This window comes from Impatiens glandulifera, chromosome 1 (assembly GCF_907164915.1).
Source record: "Impatiens glandulifera chromosome 1, dImpGla2.1, whole genome shotgun sequence".
Classification (NCBI taxonomy): Eukaryota; Viridiplantae; Streptophyta; class Magnoliopsida; order Ericales; family Balsaminaceae; genus Impatiens; species Impatiens glandulifera.
Window position 1 is genome coordinate 148694073 of NC_061862.1, and position 21703 is coordinate 148715775.

General features: G+C 28.3%; 2 protein-coding genes across 3 annotated transcripts; both read right to left on the bottom strand.

Moving 5' to 3' along the window:
* Positions 1 to 360: 360 nt before the first annotated feature.
* LOC124920093 lies at positions 361 to 3452 on the bottom strand. The gene is made up of 3 exons (XM_047460496.1): positions 3196 to 3452; positions 791 to 3061; positions 361 to 715 (listed from the first exon to the last, which is right to left on the bottom strand). Exons 2-3 carry the CDS (start codon positions 3038 to 3040, stop codon positions 449 to 451), a joined length of 2517 nt encoding a protein of 838 aa, XP_047316452.1. The 5' UTR covers positions 3041 to 3061; positions 3196 to 3452; the 3' UTR covers positions 361 to 448.
* A 3520-nt stretch (positions 3453 to 6972) lies between these two features.
* On the bottom strand, positions 6973 to 8957 carry LOC124914574. Of its 2 annotated transcripts, none has more exons than XM_047455166.1 (5): positions 8592 to 8957; positions 8230 to 8514; positions 7812 to 8142; positions 7617 to 7736; positions 6973 to 7542 (listed from the first exon to the last, which is right to left on the bottom strand). In XM_047455166.1, exons 1-5 carry the CDS (start codon positions 8871 to 8873, stop codon positions 7424 to 7426), a joined length of 1137 nt encoding a protein of 378 aa, XP_047311122.1. In that variant the 5' UTR covers positions 8874 to 8957; the 3' UTR covers positions 6973 to 7423. The 2 variants fall into 2 exon arrangements, with proteins under 2 accessions (XP_047311122.1, XP_047311113.1); XM_047455157.1 differs by having other exon boundaries at positions 7812 to 8151.
* Between the last annotated feature and the right edge of the window lie 12746 nt (positions 8958 to 21703).

A 21703-nucleotide genomic window follows, 5' to 3' on the forward strand; every position in this document is an offset into this window, starting at 1 on the left:
GTTCCATCTGCCAAAGATGGTTTTCGAGTAAGGAGGAGACAGTGGGAATAGAAGCCATGTGATGCATGAAAAGAGACGAAGAGTCAACAGAAATCAACTATTGATTCATGACCTTCAGAAAACTATGGTTCCTTATCAGTTATCACCAGTCCATATCCTACAAAATTCATCAATTATTAAGTACGATGTATCTGCACTGTTTATTCAACAGGTTCCTATCGAATTTGTTTTTATTTCTCTAAGTTGGAGATTTTTTAAATTAATAAAAATATATATATTAATGTAAGGATGTCTTTGTATTTGTGATAATCATAACTTTATAAGGATATTATTTATAAAAATTATTATATTGTTTATATAACTAACTTACCTGCTTCACTGACAGATAGATGACAAAATGCAGCAGAAAAATGGCTTTCCATATTTATTATGCACAATTTATTAGCTATTATACTCTTTCAACAGGGGATGCAGGTGGAAATGAAACATACTTTATGGGCTCCTCGTCGCCTTTGAAGATATGTCCACTATTATTGAGCGACGATATTGAATCGTCGTCACAAAAGGGTATTTGATTAGCAACTGCTGCAATACAAATGGAGCATGCCTGCAATGAAGACATTGAACCGCTGAATTCAACCATGTATGTCCCTTCCTTGTATTTTGCCAGGCTGAACATCGGTTTCTTTTCCTCCAACTCCTTAACTTCTTCTCCCTGAATCACAACCAATAAATGTTGAATAGTGAATTTAAGTGTTGAATGAGTAAAAGTAGTATACTACACACGTACCTGATGGAAGAGATGAAGATGATCGGTTATGAAACAATCAGTTGATGATCCAGAATTCTGATGATCCTCATTTGTGAGAATTTGTAGTTGGCAGCCGACATCCCAGCCACCACAGTCGCAGGATCCTCCATGTCTCCATCTATCAATCAGAGGAGAAAGCTCTCCTCCTTTATTAGGCAAACTATGAACCTTTTCTGGCAGAAGTACTGTTGTCTTACTATTATTACAATCCATGAATCCTTTCAATTCTTCCTTCACAATGATGGCTGCAAGCTCCCTACCCGCTATTAGCTTTGGAGTTTCTTTCCCTGCATCACCATTTTCAATACTATATAAAACCGATTCTCTTACTGTAAATTGGCCCACCCCTAACTGTATTCGTCTAGGAGAATAAGGGAGGTAGAGCTTCAAGTGGCCTACAGCGTTATAACCAAAACCACATCCCTTTCCTTTATCGCATTGATTCATCCATTTTCCGTTCTTCTTTAGTTCTTGGCCAGCATAGAGTGTATAAATACAACTGGAACTGGGAGCATCTTCATTCTGAGGTAGATTTGATGCTTTCATAGCAATGATAATATTATTGTCATTGTTAACTAAAAGTTTAAACAAGGGGAATCCATTTCTTGATGTAACTACTTCCAGAACAGCTTGGAAAGATGTGGCTGCTGATGATGATGCTGCTGCTGCTGCCTGGTTCGTAGTTGTTTCTTCGTCTGGCTTTGCAACTTTGCGCTTGCATATTGGGTCTAACAACCTTCTTAGAGGGCTCACCTTTACTCTAGAGGCAGGTGCAGTGCCATTTTTATTCAAGGAATCAGACTTTTCAGAGTTAACAGGGCCACACTTCATTGGAGTATACTGTGTAATATCGAAACTCTCTCTTGAACTAAAACTTCTACTAAGACGCTTTCTAAGGCGAAAGCTAAAGCTACGATCAGGTGGCAGGTGGTTCCCACCTTTCGAAAATGAAAGTTCTGTACTTACCAGATCAAATCGATCAGATTGACTTGACAGTTTTGAAAGTTTCATATTCCAAATATCTGTTGAATTATATGACCTCAAATTGGAATCCATCATGGCCTCTGCTCCTGCAAGAAGTGGGCAAGAGTGTGGAATCTGAGAATGAGGTCCCAAAGAAGATACATCAGGATCAGCTTCATATGTCAGTTTACCAGACTTCTGTTTAGAAGAATAGGATTCTTGATTAAAGCTGAGACTTCTCTTCAACTGGCTTAGACCATTGATAAAACGATCGCTGTGTGAGACATAATTGGATCTTCTGGATTCAATATTTGTGATTCCTTGATTGCTGATTACATTAGCATCAGAAGAAACCTCGCAATCTAGAGACAGCCTTTGTAAAGCAAGAGTTGTATGAGGAAGTGAAGAATTTTGTAGTTTAGGATGCTTTTTCATATAAATGTCTTCTTCAAATGGAACTAAATCAGGGAAATCGACTGATTTCCTAGCCTCCAATTCACCTTCACATAGTGACTTTGCTCGTGAATGCTGCAAAGTGTGTGGGCAGTTATTTTGAGATGAACATTCAACTCTATCTTCTAAAACAACACTCTGATCACCAATAACTTCTTCTGTGGTAGTATTAGATAACACATTTCCACTGAATTCAAAAGCTAAAGTTTTGTTTACAGAAGATTTCTGACCTGATAAATTTTCCCTGCCCATCCCAACCTTTACTGAAGAATAACTTCTGCTCCTAGACTTATCCTTGAAATGAGGTCTCTTCACTGATACTGAACAATCTTTGACATCTTGATAGAGGCTTTTCTCCTTAACCAAATGAACTTGCTTTCTCTGAACTGTACCCAAACGAGCAGACCCACTTCCAGATGCAGAAGAATTGACATTACTTCTTGCTGGATTAACCCTATTATTCCCCTTCCATTTCTCTAAACGATGCCAATCAAGAACCCCATAATTCAAAGCCTTTCCCTGAACATATTCTCCTTCATCCACACGCTGTAAGTAGTCAGGCAAATTCATCATATGTTTTACAAGAACATCATCATCTTTATTTCCATTTGTCTCAATTAATGACTTCTCATAACTATTGCAGTTCTTACGTAGGAAGATGAGATGCTCTTGATTATTCATCAATCCACGAAGCTGAACTTGCGGCTTTTTATCATCAATATCTCCTCTTGTACTAGTTTGAGACATAACAATCTTCTCCTTCAATTGAGGCCTTGGTGGCCTTGAACTCCTTTTGGATTTCAAACTCGACATAATCTATACTCAGCAATCTCTCTGTAAAAAGATTACAATGTCATAAATTGAACTAAAATTTCAAGCTCTAATAATTACAAACTAAAACATAAGACAGACAGAAACATCAGATCTAACGTTAATTAATCAAAATTAGATATGAACATTACACGTACCAGATTTGAGGCGAATTTGGTGGATGACGATGAATGAGAATGATTGTATACATTGCAGCGCAGCTTTTAACTAAACTTATACGGAAAGCAAAGAAAAGAATTGCAGAGAAAGACAGAGAGAATCCGATTGAAAGAGAAACGCTTTATTCTCGAAATTCACAACCTGAATAAACTAATAAATGCAGATAAACATATACATACAAAGTATATTACAGAGAGAGAAAGAGTATGAAATCGCCATATCTACTGTTTTCACCAGCAAGAGAGAGGAGAGAGAAAGGGCGGTTCGGTTTTGATCGGGCGGTTAAAATGTGAAGGAGGGAAACGGTTGGCCGGTCTACGTGACTTAATGGGCTTACAAGTGACCCATACGGCCCATATAAATGCAGTTACCGTTGTTGTCGTCCTCGTTAAAGTTGACAATTTGAAACCGTCCCACAATAAACAAACCGAATTGTCCCTCTGGACGGATTTTTATGATTTGACAGATAATTGAGTGAGGGGATGGTATTTGTGTCTCCGCCCCCTAACTATCCCGATTTCACTTCGATCATGACCTGTATATAATTACCGACATATTTATTTATTCATTATATTTTTTATAATATATATTATATTAAAAAAATCATTTATATAATAAATTATATAAAAAATTTATTTATTTTTGAGAATAGATATAAATGATATCCCGGGTATTCTCCGAAACGGAATGAGACGGGATGGTAATAAAAAAATCGAACTAAAAAAACCGAAAAAGACGGGTTTTTTATTGGGCGGTTAAAAAGTGAAGGAGGGAAACGGTTGGGCGGTCTAGGTGAGTTAATGGGCTTAGAAGTGGGGCCCCATCCGGCCAAATATAAATGGCAATTACTGTTGTCAAATGATTGGATTTTCTATTATTAATATTAATTTTATTTTAGGCTTTTTTTCAATTTGGACTTACTCTATTTGGGCTTACTTGATTTGTATAGTATCAACGGCTCAAAAGTCAAAGGGTTTTCAACTTTTATTCATTTGTCTTATTTCTCATTTCTCAATGTTACTTTATTATATTTTTTTAATAATTCAAAGTCAAAACTGTACTTTTTTTTTTCAAATTATTTGAAATAATCTGATGTGAAGGTAAATTATTTTTAATATTTAATAATTTGAAAATAAAACATGGGTTGTTCTATTTGAAACTAGATTATTTAAATAATTTTGTTTAAATTGGATTATTATAATTATTGAGTGAAAATTATTTAAAATTTAATGATTTTTTTAAAACAAATAAATAAAGTTTTAATTAATAATTTGATTAATTTGATTAATTAAAAGATATATTAAAAAATTGGGAGTTATTTAAAAATTATTTAAATAATTCAAATCGAACACAAAAATAAAATTATTTTAGTTTAAAATTTGAATAAGGCCTTAAACAAAAATATAATTTAAAAAATTCACATTTTAAATAAAACGTTTATAGAAAAATTTTAACATAACTTTTGATCTCTTAAAAATGATTATTATCATTTAAATTATTAGTTGAGTTTTTAAATGACTTAGATTCAAAAAAACATTTATTTACTAATTTAACTAATAAGTAATGTTATATATCCCTTTCAAAATGTTTTTTTTTATAGAAAAAAGAGACCAAGAACAAACAATTAGGTCAACATCAAACAAGTCAAGATTTAGGGTGTTTAAGATATTTTTATCAAAGGAATGACTAAAATGTGTTTATATCTTTAATGGTGCAAGTTTATTTGTTAATTAAGGGAGTTAAGAGTTTAAAATATTGCAGGTTTGTTTGTTATATATGTCCGAGAATAATTTGAATGTAATGGTAATAGTGAAGAATTCATATCCCAAGTCATTGGGTTCAATTTTCCATTACAAATTTACAAGTGAATTATTTTTTATTATATGTAAGTGGATTATGAACTGTCTATATTAATATTTCCCCTATAAAGCTAGGGGGACAAATTTGCGTTCATTTTTAATTAGTACCATGTTATATATATATAAAAAAAAAACAATAACTGTTTCTTAAGAAATGGACTTTAAACAATTGCATACAAATAATAATAAAAAGTGCATTATAGTATTATCACAAATATGGTTCAATGTAGCATAAGTCGATAATGTAGCTTTGACTATTGCTAGGCCGTGTTAACATTCAAAATAAAATAAAAAATAAGAAACTATATAATTCAGTCATCAAAATTCTATTTCAAGTTTGAGTTATATTTTAATTTTATTTGAATTATTATCTTCTTTTTTTTTCCTTTGATTGTGTATTTACTTAGTTCACGCAACCTGATAGGAGACATGATCGGAACAGAACACAAAAATTTAAGTCAGGGTAATTTACTTTTTTGTTTTGGTTAAAATTAAGTCGATCGATTTAATTTTAACAATAAACATGTCAATATCGGGTTAACCTGAAATAATACAAAATAAACCCGTCAATCTGTTTATAATTTTCCTTTGTAGAATTTTGTGTTCATCTTTTCATATTCATTCATTTTCTTTTATAAAATTTTTTAAACGAATTTGTGATTTAGCTTTATTATTATGTTTATGATATTTTCTGTAAACAAATGTGAATTTGAACCTTGGGTTAAATCGGGTTGGTTGTGTTCGAGTTGAGTGTATGAATCGGATCCGATTTGGGTCAATTACAAATAAATATTATAAGTCAAGTTCAAGTTAGTATAGTTGAACTAAACTCGTTACATGTCAATTCGAACCTAACATAGTTGTCAACCCCTATGTTTACTTCATGTTTCAATGTAAAAAAAAAAATAATAGTGCAGTGAGCCATGGGGAAACAAATGGGCCTAATTTTAATTGATAAAAAAAATAACATGTTACCTCCCACCTACCTTAAAATCCATAAAAGAAACTAAGAAATCATTAACAGGGCAAGAGCTAGTGCCCATGAATATAAGGAGTTTTGTACACAAACATTCTGAGTGTCAACGGAAAGTTTGGATTGTCTTGTTTAGTTCATTCTCTTCTCTTCTCTTCTCATTTTAAAAAAATGTCAAAGGTTTTCAAAATTGTAGACAGACATTAACATACATAGATAGACAAAGAGATGTACATAATCTTTGTCTAATTGCGGGTTGGTCTATATTAAGTAGTGAAAAGAAAAAGCAAAGACAAAAAAGAGAATAAAAATAACAGCTTTAAGCTTTAGAACAATTTTTCTTGTTTTCATCATGTCAAGACAAAATCTGGCTCTGGCATTATCCACCATTTCATACCAGACAGACCAGAGTAGATAAATGATCAGAGACCAAACCACAAAGGTTTGTTTGTTTGGTCGAAACTATAATATAATATGCCAATTGGAAATTTGAACATCAACTTTGACCATCACAACAATAACAACTGCTTTGTTTGTTCCATTTCCTCTCTTCTCATTTCACATTATATTAACATAATAATAAAAATCATTCAATAATCATATAGTATTCCATTAAATATTAAATAATTACCTACATTAAAAAGCTCCCCCACAAAATCAGGTCAACTCAACAATCTCCAAGAAAATGGAAACCACGTCCCTTTACTCATATAATAACAAACCATCTTATAAAATAGAAGAAAAAGAATGAAATCCAATTATCTTTGAGAATTTAAAACCCCAAATTCTTCTTTTTAACTTTAACCCATTTTGAATTTTGTGGTCTAAAGTTGAATTTTTTGAAAAATAAATAAAAGGGTAGGTTTGGTGCGGCTCAAGTAATGATCTTTTGTTAATATCACACAACCACAATTTCTTGGATAAAGTAGAAATTTTAAATTAGTTATTATTATCTTTGGCAGTGATTTATTACATTCACAAAAAAATACATTATAAAGAAATACAATCATAATAACATTAGCATAAAAACAAATCAATTTAAAACAAACAACAAAAGCCCTTATTATAACAATTATAGAGATTCAGGGATCATATATCTAAAATATCTAAAAACCCACCAAAAACTGTTCTTCATTTTTCATCAATCATCATCATCATCATCTTCAACCTGTTTATAGACTGTAGATAGAGTATTTCTTTCTTTCACTTATCCGCCACTAACTATTCTAGGGTTTTTCAGTATTATCACTAAATCATTAACAAAGTTCCTCCCCATGCTTACAAAAATCAAAATCCACCCCATTAGTACTAGTATTTATTATATCAACCAAACCCATGCAAAAAAGGGGGGTTAACTATTCTTCTTCATCTTCTTCAGTAGATCCACTCTTGTGGAAGACTGATTTCCTGATTAACAGTTGTCTTCCCTGTAACACTGTTGCTGCTGCTGCTGCTTCCTTTCTGATTAACAAGAACATCTCCACGATAACCCCCTAACAATTAAGCACCAATATCAATTCTATCTCTATCCATCCACAATTAACTAAAGAAAATTTCATACACATACCATAATGAGCAGGAATGGACATGTTTGGGCGAGATTGGTTATGGGTTTTCATTTCCATGGCTTCAAGATTCAGATTCAAAGCCTGAACAACTCTATCAGGAAGTAAAACAGTGGAACAACCTACAAATTACCAAAGATTACTAATACTTCTTAAACAAAGAAAAGGGATCTGGAAAACAATGGATGATTTCTTACCAGGTTTCTTTCGGGTATCAGCTGGACTACCTGCCTGACGTGGGAGGAAAACTCCTGTGCCGGCGCATTCACGTTTTGGACCGGTGTTGCCGCCAAGGAAGACTGCCCTCATTCCTGAACCAGATTGTGGCAGAGGTTGGTTTGGTTTAATCTGATGCAAAACAGGGTTGTTTCTGTCGGGAATAGGCATTCTGTTCTGAATAACTTGTCGGGTTTGATGATTATTTGGGTATACACCACCGGTTTTATCATTTCTTCCCCAAATACCATTTTCCTGTTGCTGATGCTGTTGTTGTTGCTGTTGCTTCATCATTTGTTGATGTTGTTGCATCTGCATAAACTAGTGTATAATAAAAGGGTAAGGAGAAATTGATGATTTATGTTAATAGAAGATTAGGGTTTATGTTTATATTTGTACCTGAGCAAGTTGAAGTTGCTTGTACTCATTAAATCCCGCCCCGAAATCAGAGTTCTGCCTCTTTAAAGTATTAAATCCATGGCCGTGATTCCTTAATCCCCTGTTTTCATATAACCCATGAGCTTCTTCAAGTAAACGCATTCTAGCAAGATCCTTAGCCGCTTCATAAAGAATATCCCATGCCGCATCACTCCGGTCAACTAACGGCGGCGGCGCCACCGGAGCAGCACACTTGGGTATACCGGAAAACCCACTTCGAGATAGTTTCTCCATGCAATCCCTCTTCTGCAGAATAGAAAAAGTAAAACTAAGATAAAGATAAAGAACAAGATAAAGAAGTAGTAAACTGAAGAGAACCAAACCTTAATATTCTCATGGCGAAAAGCCCACAAATCATCTTGTAGAGAAGATGAAGAGATTTTTCGATTCAACCATTCAAGTGACTCTTCCTCATCACTCTCTGTTTCTGTTGAACTGAAAAGAGATTCAAAAGGGGAGTTCCTAAAAGAGTCAAAAGCAGTCGGAAAATGCTGAGTTGAACCATAGATGTCTCTTTTAAGCTTGGAACCAGTCATGCGTATGTCTTCATCGTTGAGGAAATCATTTGGAAGCCAAAACTCACCGTTATCTGTCACTTTCGACATGATTATGAAGAACAAGAAGAAGAAGAAGAATTAGGTTATCAGATGAAGAAAAGAAGAAGAAGAAGAAGAAGAAGGAAAGATGATTCTGTGTTATGGATGAATGTGCTGTTTAGGGAAGAGGGAAGTTTATTTATCAGTAGAGAGAGAAAAATAAAGTAATGCTTATTTGTTTCTCTACTCTCCATTCCAAGAACGTGGAACCAACGCTCCAACCAGATTCTATTTAGTATCTATATTTCCTTAAAAAAAATACAAAATTATATACTATAAACTAACAAAAACAAATGGGTTTTATATTTTATATTTAAAAAATGAAAAATGAAAGTGGTGAAAAAAATTTGAAAAGGGTGAGAGTGGGGATTGGTAAAAGTGAACCGTGTATATCTCGTGTGGGGTCAGTCTATCTTTAGGCACTTATGATGTAGTAGGGTTACAAGAGAAGAGAGTGGGTGGTGATTGGCCGAGAAAAGTGGTGGCGCCGCCGTTGGTAGTGTTCGCCGGCGCCGGACATTTGTCTCTACGTGGCACTTACAAGACAATGACTATTCATTTTATTCTTAAAATAATCAAATAAACATTCTATCATTTATGGGTTTCATTCTATTTCAAGTTATTATAATTGAAATAAATTATTTACTAGTAATATGGAATAACCCATATAAACAAAATAAGAAATATTGATATGATGCCTAGGGTTGGGAATAAAATTTTAAATGTTTGACTAGTTTTTATTTAAGGGTTTAGATTAATCTAATTAAGGAAATATAACTAAGAAGTTGGTACGATGTTTAATTAATTAATAAATTTAGTAATTGTGATTGATAAAGTTAAAATAAATAAATAAATAAATATGGATGATAGAGGGAGGCATGATTGGAAAATGGGAGGGACGTGGGTTGTGAGTGCTTGAGTTGCTAACATGTGAGAAAGAGAGAAAAAATTATAACCAAGCACGCCACAATCACTCTATAAAGTTGGTTTCCATTATTTATGATAAAAAATATATATATTATTAATGTTACTTTTCATTGTAAATGAATATTCAAAAATGGAAAATTAAACAATGTCTCTTTTCCACCATTTATAAAGGGTTTCAAAAATAATTTAAATTTTGATTATAAAATAATTAGATAAAATAATAATAAAAACAGCAATTTTATATTAAGATTCAAAAGTTTTTTTTGCATATCAAATACAAAAAGAACATTATTTGTGTATTTTTGTTGTATTCATTATTATTCTAAACATTTTAGAGTAGGATATTGAGAAGTGATCAAATGTATATATATAAATTAGTTAAAATTTAATAATATTATTATTTTATAATTTTTATGGTATATTTTATAAAAAAATAATTATGATTCTTTTTAAATAAGATTAGTTTTATATTTATTTATTTTTTAAATAGATTAAATAAGAAAAAAAATGATATTTAATAAATTATCGAACTTGTAAATTCTCGAGAACTCGTAAATTCCCTAGAAGAATAATTAACTCATTTACACTTTGAACCAATCTAATAAAGCATCATAATCATAATTCGACGATTTTTTTTCAACTAGACAATCCACCAAAAAATAATTGGGTTTAATCTCTTTCTATATATAATTCGGTTAGCGAAACCACTAGATCGATGATCAAACATGTCCTTAATTGTGACATTTCTACCTATAACAATGAAACAAACTCATGTTACGTCGTAGCTAGATTTTTGATACTACACAAAATGTCATCCTAAAATCTAATTGAAATATCATCCTTACAATAAATCTAGACTGCTCACAAAAACTTTTTCACATAGAATAAATTCTCTTTCAAATGTTACACTCCGATGGATAATTAAACATTTTGTTGAACCAACTAGACCAATCATTATCATATTTATATTTGATTATCGATACCTAAAGACTTTTCGACTCTATTGCAAATTTAATACATCATTTTTATATTTATTATTTAAATTTTATAAAAATAAAATAATAGTATTTTAATAATTTAATTAATAAACTAAATAATTTAATGATTAAAAATATATATAATGGGATTAATGAAATTTAAAATCTCAAAACATTTCACATCAAGGTGTACTTGGTCAAAAATTGATCTTCCCACATTTAATTTAAGTAAAATCACTTATACAATCTTATTTTATTTTAAAAGATAACGATGATAATAAACTTGAATAAAAAATATATATATATATATATATGATTTCTAAAAGTAAATCGAAATGGGCCCATGTCATCCTTTTTTATGATCACTTACATTTGCTAGAAATCCTTGTGAGTGACTTTACTTGGTATTTCCGTAAAGTAAATTATAATATTATGTTTTGATGAATATATTAATATTATTTTTTGAAATATGAATATCCTTTCCACCGAAAAGGCAGTGATGGGTGTTATTTTCCACCTATGTATGACACAAACAAAACAAACAGAGAGAAAATAGGATATGGATTGAATTTGGTCGGGTTAAAAGTACTTAAATATAATTAATTAATCTTAATTAGTTAATTAAAAGCCTAATTACAAGGATTAAGATCCTCAACCGCAACACTCTAGTACACGTGGTATGCTTCCTTTTACAACACCATTGAAACATCTCTTACTCTACTCTACAACTCAAGATCCAATATATTCTATTTATTTATAATCATTTTGTAATTTAAAAAAATATATATTTTGAATAACTAATCTTTTTAAAAAAGGAATCTTGTTGAGTTAATGAATGACATATTGTATATATGACTAGGGAAAAGGGATTAGACCCATGCATGATCAAAATTCATCATTAATTACAAATAATTCCATTTATAATTTATATGTTACACTTTTTCCAAACATGTTAAAACAAGAGTGGAAATCCAGATGGAAATAATAATTAGATGTCACAACAAATTAATTAATTAATATACACATTAATTCATTGAGGATGTTTTAATTATCTTTTAGTACTTATTTAGAAACTACAATTTTATTTTGATACAAAATAATTGCTTGGTTGCCTTGGCAAAGTGATGTGTATGTTTGATTGTTTGTTCCCTTAACATCTTTATATAATTTGACTTCACTTTACTCATTTTCTTATGTTTATGTCAAATAATGATCTTCTAAATGGATCTTTGATATTCCATCATTTCAGCTATGGATTTTTCCAGCTCATAATAAATTATATAATTATAAACGATGAGATATGTATATTAATTTTGTCACTTCAATTGTTGCACAGACAATGACATCATTAATCACTCCATTTGGGGAATTCTTTTTTTTTTTTTTTTTTTTTTTGTTTATAACTGCTAACATTACTTCTCCAAGATTAAACTCACCAAAGCCAATTTCCAGGTAACTGGTGGATTGAAGTAAGCAACAAAACAAGAAAAATAATGGAGCAGAGGTTGATTTCATTATATGTGGAAGATCGACTGCAAAGTAGCGCCGTCTCTGATAATTATTATCAGCGACGATTTTTTTTATAAACGTCGTCTCTACAAAAGAGAGGCTTCTAGTTTTCTCGCCACATTTTTAGAACGATTATCAACGACGGGGCTGATATTTTTTTTATCAGCGACGGTTCAGAAACGCTGTGGCGGATATATGTTGCTAATAACCTTTATTCAACTTGTGTAAAATTATAAGTATAAATTATTTAATTTTTTTTAACTAGAATACTCTTATTTATTTTGATTAAATCAAAATTTTAAGCTCACAAAATAACTTTAATGATGTTTTACCTTGTAGACCAACTAACTCTAGATCATTAAAGATTATATAATAGTATAAGATGAGATATGTGGGTTGTTTTTTAACTTCAATTAATTGTCAACAACATCATTAATCACTTTATCTATTTAGATAAATTTTGTCTATATTTTCCCAAAAACATTTTTTGGTCTATATATATCATGGTCATTTGATCATAAAGTGAATATGACATGCCCATGATTTCATTAGGTGAAATGACTGAGTTTAGTTTGATATTATTTTTAAAATAATGTTACTATAATTATAAGTATTAAATTATTTATCTATAACTAAAATACTTTTATTTATATTAATTAAATTAAAATTTTAAACTCACAAAAATAACTTAAATAACGTCTCACCTCGTACACGAAATAACTCTAGCTCATAACATATTATATAATCGTATAAGTTGAGATATGTGTGTTGTTTTTGTAACTTCAATGGTTACAAAACATCATTAATCACTTTAACTTTAGTTATTATTATGCATATTAACCGCGGATGATTCCATTAGGTTAAATGACTTAGAGTTTAGTTTGATATTGATTTTAAAAATACAATACTATCAAATTATTTAATTTATGAATTAAAATATTCTTATTTATTTTGATTAAATAAAATTTTAAACTCAGACGTCTTATCTTGTAGACTAAATAACTTGAGGAATGAGTTTATTTTGTTACTTCAATTGTCTCATAACATCATTAATCATTTTATCTATTTGAGATTTTTTTTTTCTCTATTATCATGCTTAATTTGTTAAGATAAGGTGCACCTTCACTAAAAATGAATAATTAGTTAAGAATGAGTGATGACTGCCGTGATTAAGCTAGCTTTAAGAAGAGAAAAAAAAATGAATTTAAATTTTTTTTTAGTAATTTATCTTAATATAATGTAAATAACTTTTTGTATCAATCAATATTTAAAAAGAAATTGATATTGTTTGATATTGGGTTTTTTTAAACAAAAATATTAATATATCACTTCTTATTTATTTTTACCATATGTATATATATTATATTATAAATTTTAAATACAAAAAATATATAATAATTTAATTAATTAAAAATTCAAATAACTTACTTTCTTATATCAATCAATATTATTTTAAAAAAAACCAATAAAAATTCTAAATTAATAAAACACAATACCTTGTTCATCTTGGGATTTTTTGGATTTACAACAAAATAAATAAAATTATATTACATTTCGTATGCTTTAAATTATCAAATCTCATTGTTCATAAATTAAAATATCAAAATATTCATATTTTAACTCTTTAAATTTGATTAAAAAGAGTATTTGGATAATAATAAGAAGAAATAAATGAAAAAAAAAAAGTTATCTAGAAAAACATATTCAAACCAGTTTTTATATATATATATATATTATATAAAAGCCGTTTTTTACCTAAAATTTCCAATCAAACGAGCTCTGGCGCTTCAACGACAATGTTACTACTTAAAGTACCTCCCTGTAATTTATTTTTGGAATTATTTAAAAATGTCAATGTTAATTCTAGTTGATATGATTAGACGGAATTCAGAGTCCTTCATTATAGATATCTAGTCTGAGGAAGGTTTTTTTTTAGATTTTATTTGGGTTTTATAAAAAAAAAAATCTTGTTCGATAAAAAGTAGAAAAAAATTGGTTTTTAAAATTTGAAGATTAATTTGTTCTTTAATTTTAGAGGATATGATATAGGTGAGAAAATGATAGTTCAGAGAGAGGATAAATTTGAAGGTAGTTTTGGAATTTAAATAATAAAATTATTTAATTTGATGGTTGATAAGATGTTTGAGTTTTGGGATAAAAACTGAGTTTTATCCAAAAATTCTTTCATCAAATCAAACGAAGGCCTAAGAATTTGTTTGAACTTGGTTATTCAATGGAATTTTGGGATTTTTATTTTATATCATAAACTATAAACTTATAAAAAAAATTAAGTTATTAAATTTTATTATTATTTTTAACGTAGAAAGCTAAAAATATATTCTAGAAACATGATTTTTATTTTAAGTTAAGAAGTTTTAAATAAGAATCGATAAATCTAATTACTAAAATATTTATTTATATTTAAAAATAAATTTAATAAAAATATATAAAACAGGGGTATTTTAATATTTTAGTTGATTCATGAGTAATTTGATTATTAGAATTATAATAATGTGACCCAAAAAAATAATTTTAAAAAAGATATATAAAATCCCAAACAAATCTCTAACCCAAATTAAATGAGCTTTAAAATTTCTATATAATTAAATAAAATTATATATGTTGAGATGTTATTTTAAAGTGCAGTATAATTCTTTTGTATAAATAATTGAATTATTGCAGCTTTAATAAATATTTAAAAATGATATATTTTATTTATTTATTTTTATTAAGAATAATTTAAGTTAAATTGGGTGACGATGTATTTATTTTGAACCAATATTGGAATCATAAAATTGTAGTTTTTAGCTTGGTAAAGGATTATAAAAGCTTGTGCTCGACCAAAATCCTTATTATTAGGAAGAGTGTATTATGTATATATAAGAAAATTTAAAAGAATTGGGATGGAATTAGAAAGACCCTGAAAATAATAAAAAATTGTGATATAACCCTTATTTATTTATTTATTTATTAATTTAATTAATTATTTATTTCTTTAATTCTAAAAAATAGGTGAATATTGATTTATTCGTTTCATTTATATTTTTCTCAACAAAATTTGATTATGAAAAATTTCATTACAAAAATATCTAATAACAATTACAATTTGTGTGTGTTTGTGTGTAACAATGATATAATTAATAAAATCAACCAAATAATAAGTAATAAATTTAAATACACAAAAACACATTCATTTTAGTTAGAAAAATCAAATAAGGATTAAAAACCACATGACATTTAGGTTATACTTACAAACACATCTACTTGTATTGATTTATACTAAAATTTTCTCTAACAATTTAGAGTTCACTGTCATAGAATATTTACTGGAACGTTAATTATAAGAATAAGAATAAAAACAGATAAATACTTAATAAGTATATAAGAGAAATTCAAAATATTGATATAGACCAGTCAGATTGTAGAAAGTTGTTGTTGTGGTAAATTCGAGTTAAAATTAGTATTGTTCGACTTTCAGATGATTGCATCGAAACACTCTTAATATTTAACAATACTTTTATTTATTTTCTATTTTCTCACTCAACTTATTTTATTTTATTTTATTATTATTTTTTCAAGTAAAGTGAGTTATTTAAAAAAAACATTTATTTTATTTTAATTTCCTTTCCTTATTTTTGAGCTAAAACTAAAAAAATCTTTATTTTATGAATTTTCAACTTGTAGAATAAGATTTTCAAATAAAAAAAAAACTTAAAAGTTAGAACATAACCGTTGGAACTAAAGAGAGGAAATGTTCACCTTTTTCCATTAGGTCACTAAACTTTTATTTAATTTTAATTTTATCCCTAAATTGTATGTTATATTCAATTTCACCCTACATCTTTTGTTTTGCTTTCTTCAATTATGCACTTGATTTTCTTATTAGACTCCATTTTTATCCATTACTTATAAAAAATAAATATACAATAAAAGATTTTACAATCCTATAATTGTTTCTTGATTATAGAAACTATCATATAAGTAGCCAACTTTTATGCCAAGTGTGTAAAATAACTTTATTATTATAGTTAGTTTACATATTGATGATTTTTTTGTTTATTGAAAATCAAACTCATGTTAGGTTAAATAACTATTCAACATTAATTCAAAATATTGTTTGCTCAAATTATTTTTAAAGCAATGACCGCCATAATTCTTATTAAAAAATCTGAACTGACAGAAACCAAACATTTTTCCAAAGTTATAGTCAAACTTTGACCATTTTTTATAGTTAATTTAAAAATTAAAACCAACACAACTCTAAAAACAAATTTTGGTCCCAATAGTGAATAATTGATCATGGAAAGATAATATTGTGTTTTTTTTTATCAAAGGAAAAGTATATTGTTTTTTTTTATAAAAAAAGTTTTAATCACATTTATTAATTTTTAACCATTCAATCACATCATTCAAAATATTCTTATTTTATTTTATAAATATTAAATACCAAAAGAATAATATAATAATTGAACAAATAAAAACCTAAACAACTTTATTTATTTATTTATATATCTTTCATTGCAAAATATGCTTTTCAGCTCAATAAAAAATTCAAATAACCCTTCATCATCCAATTACTGAATTAGATGGATATGAGATGTTATTATTAGCCATATTAAAATCCAGATTGATTGGGCTCAAAACCCAAACCTCTCTTCCTCTTTCATCTCAACATTAATTCTTAAATTTTCAACCTAAATTATTTTAAAAGTAATTTACTAAAAATCTGAATGGAGAGAAAGCAAACATTTCCACAAAATTAGAGTCAAAATTTGAACCATTTTTATTTTAGTTAATTTAAAATTTAAACCCAAAAATATCCTTTAAACTTTTCGTCTCTTCCGTGACATTATATTCAATTTATTATTCATAATATTAAAATACTCTTTATTTTAAATAATTATTTTTTATTTTATTATTATATATTAATGAAAAATGATAGAGAGCGCGACTTGAGACAGCGACTGGGAGAGCGATGCCTACGTGGGTTGACAGGTAGAATATTCTCTCTCCTATTATTAATTATTTTCTCTCTTCTATTATTAATTATTTTTTCTCTCTTCTTATTAAATAATTTTTATCTTATAAAATAATAAAAAAAAGAAAAAAGAGGCAATAAAAAATAAATAAAAAATATTTGATAAATAAATGAATTGAAAAGTCATAAAAATAAAAGAGATAAATTCATAATTCAACTAATCACTAATATTAATTATCACTAATATTAATTAGGATTTAAGGTTTAGTATTTAGAGTTTGGTATTTAGGATTTAGGGTTTAGAATTTAGAGTTTGGGGTTTAGAATTTAGAGTTTAGAATTTAGGGTTTAAGATTTAAGGTTTAGAATTTATTTAAACATATTATTAAAATATTTAATATGAGGGTTTGTTTTAAATTATTGAGTTATTTTAACCGTTAAATTAAATGAGAGATAATAAATATCAAATAAATGAGTAAAATAATAATCGTGAAAATATGGATAAATGAGATAATTTAATTTGTAGAGATAGAGAAAAAAATTATTTAACAAGAGGAGAGAGAAATTAATTAATAAGAGGAGAGAGAATATTCTACAATCGTGTTTTAATTATTATTATATTTTTATTTATTTATTAATTCCACATGTCTGGCCACGTAGACCATCGCGCTCTCAGTCGTTGTCTCAAGTCGCGCTCTCTATCATTCCTCTATATTAATATTTTTAAGTCTTTTTATCAAAATATAACAATCTTAAAATCATCACTAATCATTTGAAAACCGAATTATTTAAATAAACTAAATCCTTTAGACAACTCTAAGAAAACTGTTCTCCCAAAAACTAAAAGTTGATCATAGAAATATAATGAAGTTTTTTGTAGTAGAAGGATATGATGTAAAAAAAAAAGTAAAGGCTTAAAGTAGACTGCTGCACTTCAAACAAAATATATAAGAAATTTTATTAATTTGGTTTGTTGAGTTTTGCCAACTTTAATAAATTATATACTAGTACTATATAGATCATATTTAGTCTACATACATGCATCCATATTTTTCAGACAAATATTAATAATATTAAAAAAGAATATAATTGACTTTGTTCATGAAATTTTAATTAATTCATTATATGTTGTTTGTTCATCCTTAATTTCACAGTCACATTGGCAATTTATTGTATAATATATTTCTGTTTGTTCTAAACTTCCATTATGAGTTTCTAATTAACTGTTTGATTGCCTTGAAATTTATAGTAACAAATTAATGCAATCATTATATATATATTGTGACATCCACGTGTACCTTGAACATCTTTTCCATTGAATTTTTTTTTGTATTTTTTTTTCAGCCGAATCGGTGGGTGGTTGAATGAAAAACGTGTTGAGAGAACGATCCTTTGGCAGATGATGAATGGTTTTATGAACGATTTGAAAATGATTAATTTGGTCTCATGAAATGAAATGAGTAAAGAATTATATATAGAGGTTTGGCGTGTATATATGAACCAGCTCATGAAATGAAATATGTAGCAGAATTATATATATAGATAGAGTTTGTGTCATGAAATTGAAGGTTGTAGTCTTAACAACTAAGTATGCAATTATTTGCTTATTTTCAGTTGAGAGTAAGATTCCATTTCGTTTTTTATAGATTATGTCTATGATAAAAATAATGATGTTATTTGAAAACAGAGCCAAAAGTTGATCTTAGAATTAGAAGTGATAATAAAGTTATTTGAATCCAGTGTAGGAAAAAATTAATCATCATAGTTATAAGCATCAATATCTTAGTGGGCTCATACCAGAATTCAGATTGAATGGGCTCAAAACCTAAGACTCTGCTCCTATTTCTTCTACCATTAACTTGAAAATTGGAATGTCAGTTTTTCTTTTAAAAATGTATATAATTCTAGTGGGCTAGATTTTCAGAATTCTAAGTATTGGGCTAGCTTTTGAAATCAAATAATGCACCTATATCTTATGATTTGGACTCATTAGTGGTGACTTTATTTTTCCTATGCTTGGTCTCATTTGAAAAGAGAAAACATTATCCAAAACATCATAAAATCTAGTTACTCCTTTTTTATGGCAACAAAATTATTCTTCTACCAATTCTTCTTAAATTACAAATATTAGGTTGAGTTTTGTGGCTTAAAAAATGATGAAAAAAATTATTCAAATAAGTGAACAAAATTTAAAGAAGATTAACTATGATATTATTAATCAGGTTAAATAGGATGGACACTAGAGTGTTAATTTTGAAAATAAAAAATTGAAAGGGAATTGTAATTTACCTTGATTTTGTCTCTCTCATACAAAATAACTAGCTATCTTGAAAATGTTTTAATTTTTCACTTTTTGTTTATTTATTTGTTTTTTTTATTAACTTATGATAGTTGGTGTCATAACTTGATTTATAATGAATAATGAATTATTTTAGTTATTTAAAAAGGGTTTTCATCTACATTTGCTTGCCTTTCACTTATGAAATTTAGGTGGTTAATTAGTTAGAATATAATTTGAGTGTTAAGAGCAAAACAATATTATATATAAAGAGTCTCTTTCTTCAAACTTACATTATAAGAATCAAAACAAACTCCATATATAGTTGTTAGGATGGACCTAACATTTTATTTTGTTTGTTTCTATTGGAACAACCACCACAAGTGATTAAACACACTCACAAAAAAGGGTCTAATGAATTAATGGTCTCAAATCCTTACAATTGAAGTTACAAAGGTTGTTATTGTGCATAGCTAACTGATATCTCAACCACAACCCAACTGTTTTTTTAAGAATGAATGGTATGATATCACATTTTTATTACACTTTCTACATTTCTTTCATTTAAATGGAGTGCACCCAATAGAATATACAAATGGAAAGTGCAAAAGTATTGGTATGCATCAATAATATTTTAAATAAATCACTATTTTAAATGAAAATAAATAAATTTTATAATTATGATAATCAAGAAAAATAAATGAATGTAGTAGCATAGTACAATTTTTGTTTTGAATTTAGAAGACTAGAATGACACCTTAAATCATAACTTTTTATTTATAATATATGACAATTTTGTAAAACAAAAGATTAAAATTTTGGACAAAGACAAAGGGACTGGATGAGAATCCACTTGTGTTTCACAATCTTGTTTGATTGATTGTGTAATGAAGTGTCTTAAATCTATTTTTTTTTGGTCAGGTTCTATAATGGTTAGTATTATTACAGATATGTCATTACTTTTGTTAATCAAGTTATATAAATAGTTTGAGAGTGTTTGTTATAAAGTGTGGTAAAAAGTGAGAGAGTTAAAAGGTTTCTTGAAGAGATCTTTAAAACTGAAGAAGTCTGTAATCTGATTTATCTCATTATAGTGTATTAAAACTCGAGAGTCATTCTCTCAGACTAGGACGTAGGCATCAATCTGAAGCCGAACCTAGTATAAAATCCTTGTGTTCTTTCTTTCTGATTAATTTTCCGTACAGATTGATTAAAGTTTAATTTTTTAGTTCAAAATATTCCCCCTTTACCATGGTTGTTGGTGGGTTTATAGTAGGGTAAATTAAGGAGTCGATAAAAAAATTCGCTCTAATGCACAAAAGTAACATTCTAAAGTTTTTGTTTGTTTTCCGTTTCTTGTGTGGATAAGGCCTATGTTATAGAGTATATAACTTCGATCGTAGGGATCAATTTCTAGTCGCATAGCTTCATAATAATTCTGTAAAGCTTCCGCATAATTTCCTTCGGATTGAGCCGACATCCGTTACGGTCGTTATTCGATTAAAAAATCTCCATTCTAGACACTAATACAATTAGATTTGTTCTTTATAGACAAACTTAGAATTTGTGTCTCACTCGTTTATATTTAGTTGGACTCATGATCCACTCGCACTCAGATCATGAGAGAACTAGTTTAGATAATAACATCAACCATACATGACATGTCAAATAGATATTTGATTTTAAATAATTTGAATGGGTGGAAGTAATAAAATGGACTTTCATTGTATTTCCTGGTAAGCCTCATTAATTATGTACATTAAGAGTTAATCCTATCAATATATAATAAAAAACAATATAATATAATGATTTAAAAGTTACATTTAAACGAGTCTTTAAACGAATAAATTTGTGTGCTGACGAGCTGAATATCTAAAATCTCAAAATTTGAGTCAAATTTTTAAGTTTTGAAACGAGTTCAATTTCGATTAGTTAAGACTACCGAACGAGCTCGACGAGTTTACAGTTTGTGAGTTCATTTATGTCCCTAATTTTTTAAGATAAAATTAAGGGTAAAATAACATTAAACTTAATCCCTTAATTAAAATGAAATAAAACCCCTGAAGATCATACAATTTCTAATGGGGGAAAGAGTCTAGTGTAAGATCAATCTTCTGCACACTTTCTTGGGCCCTACCTACTTTTCCTTATATATATTTTTAGAACCAGA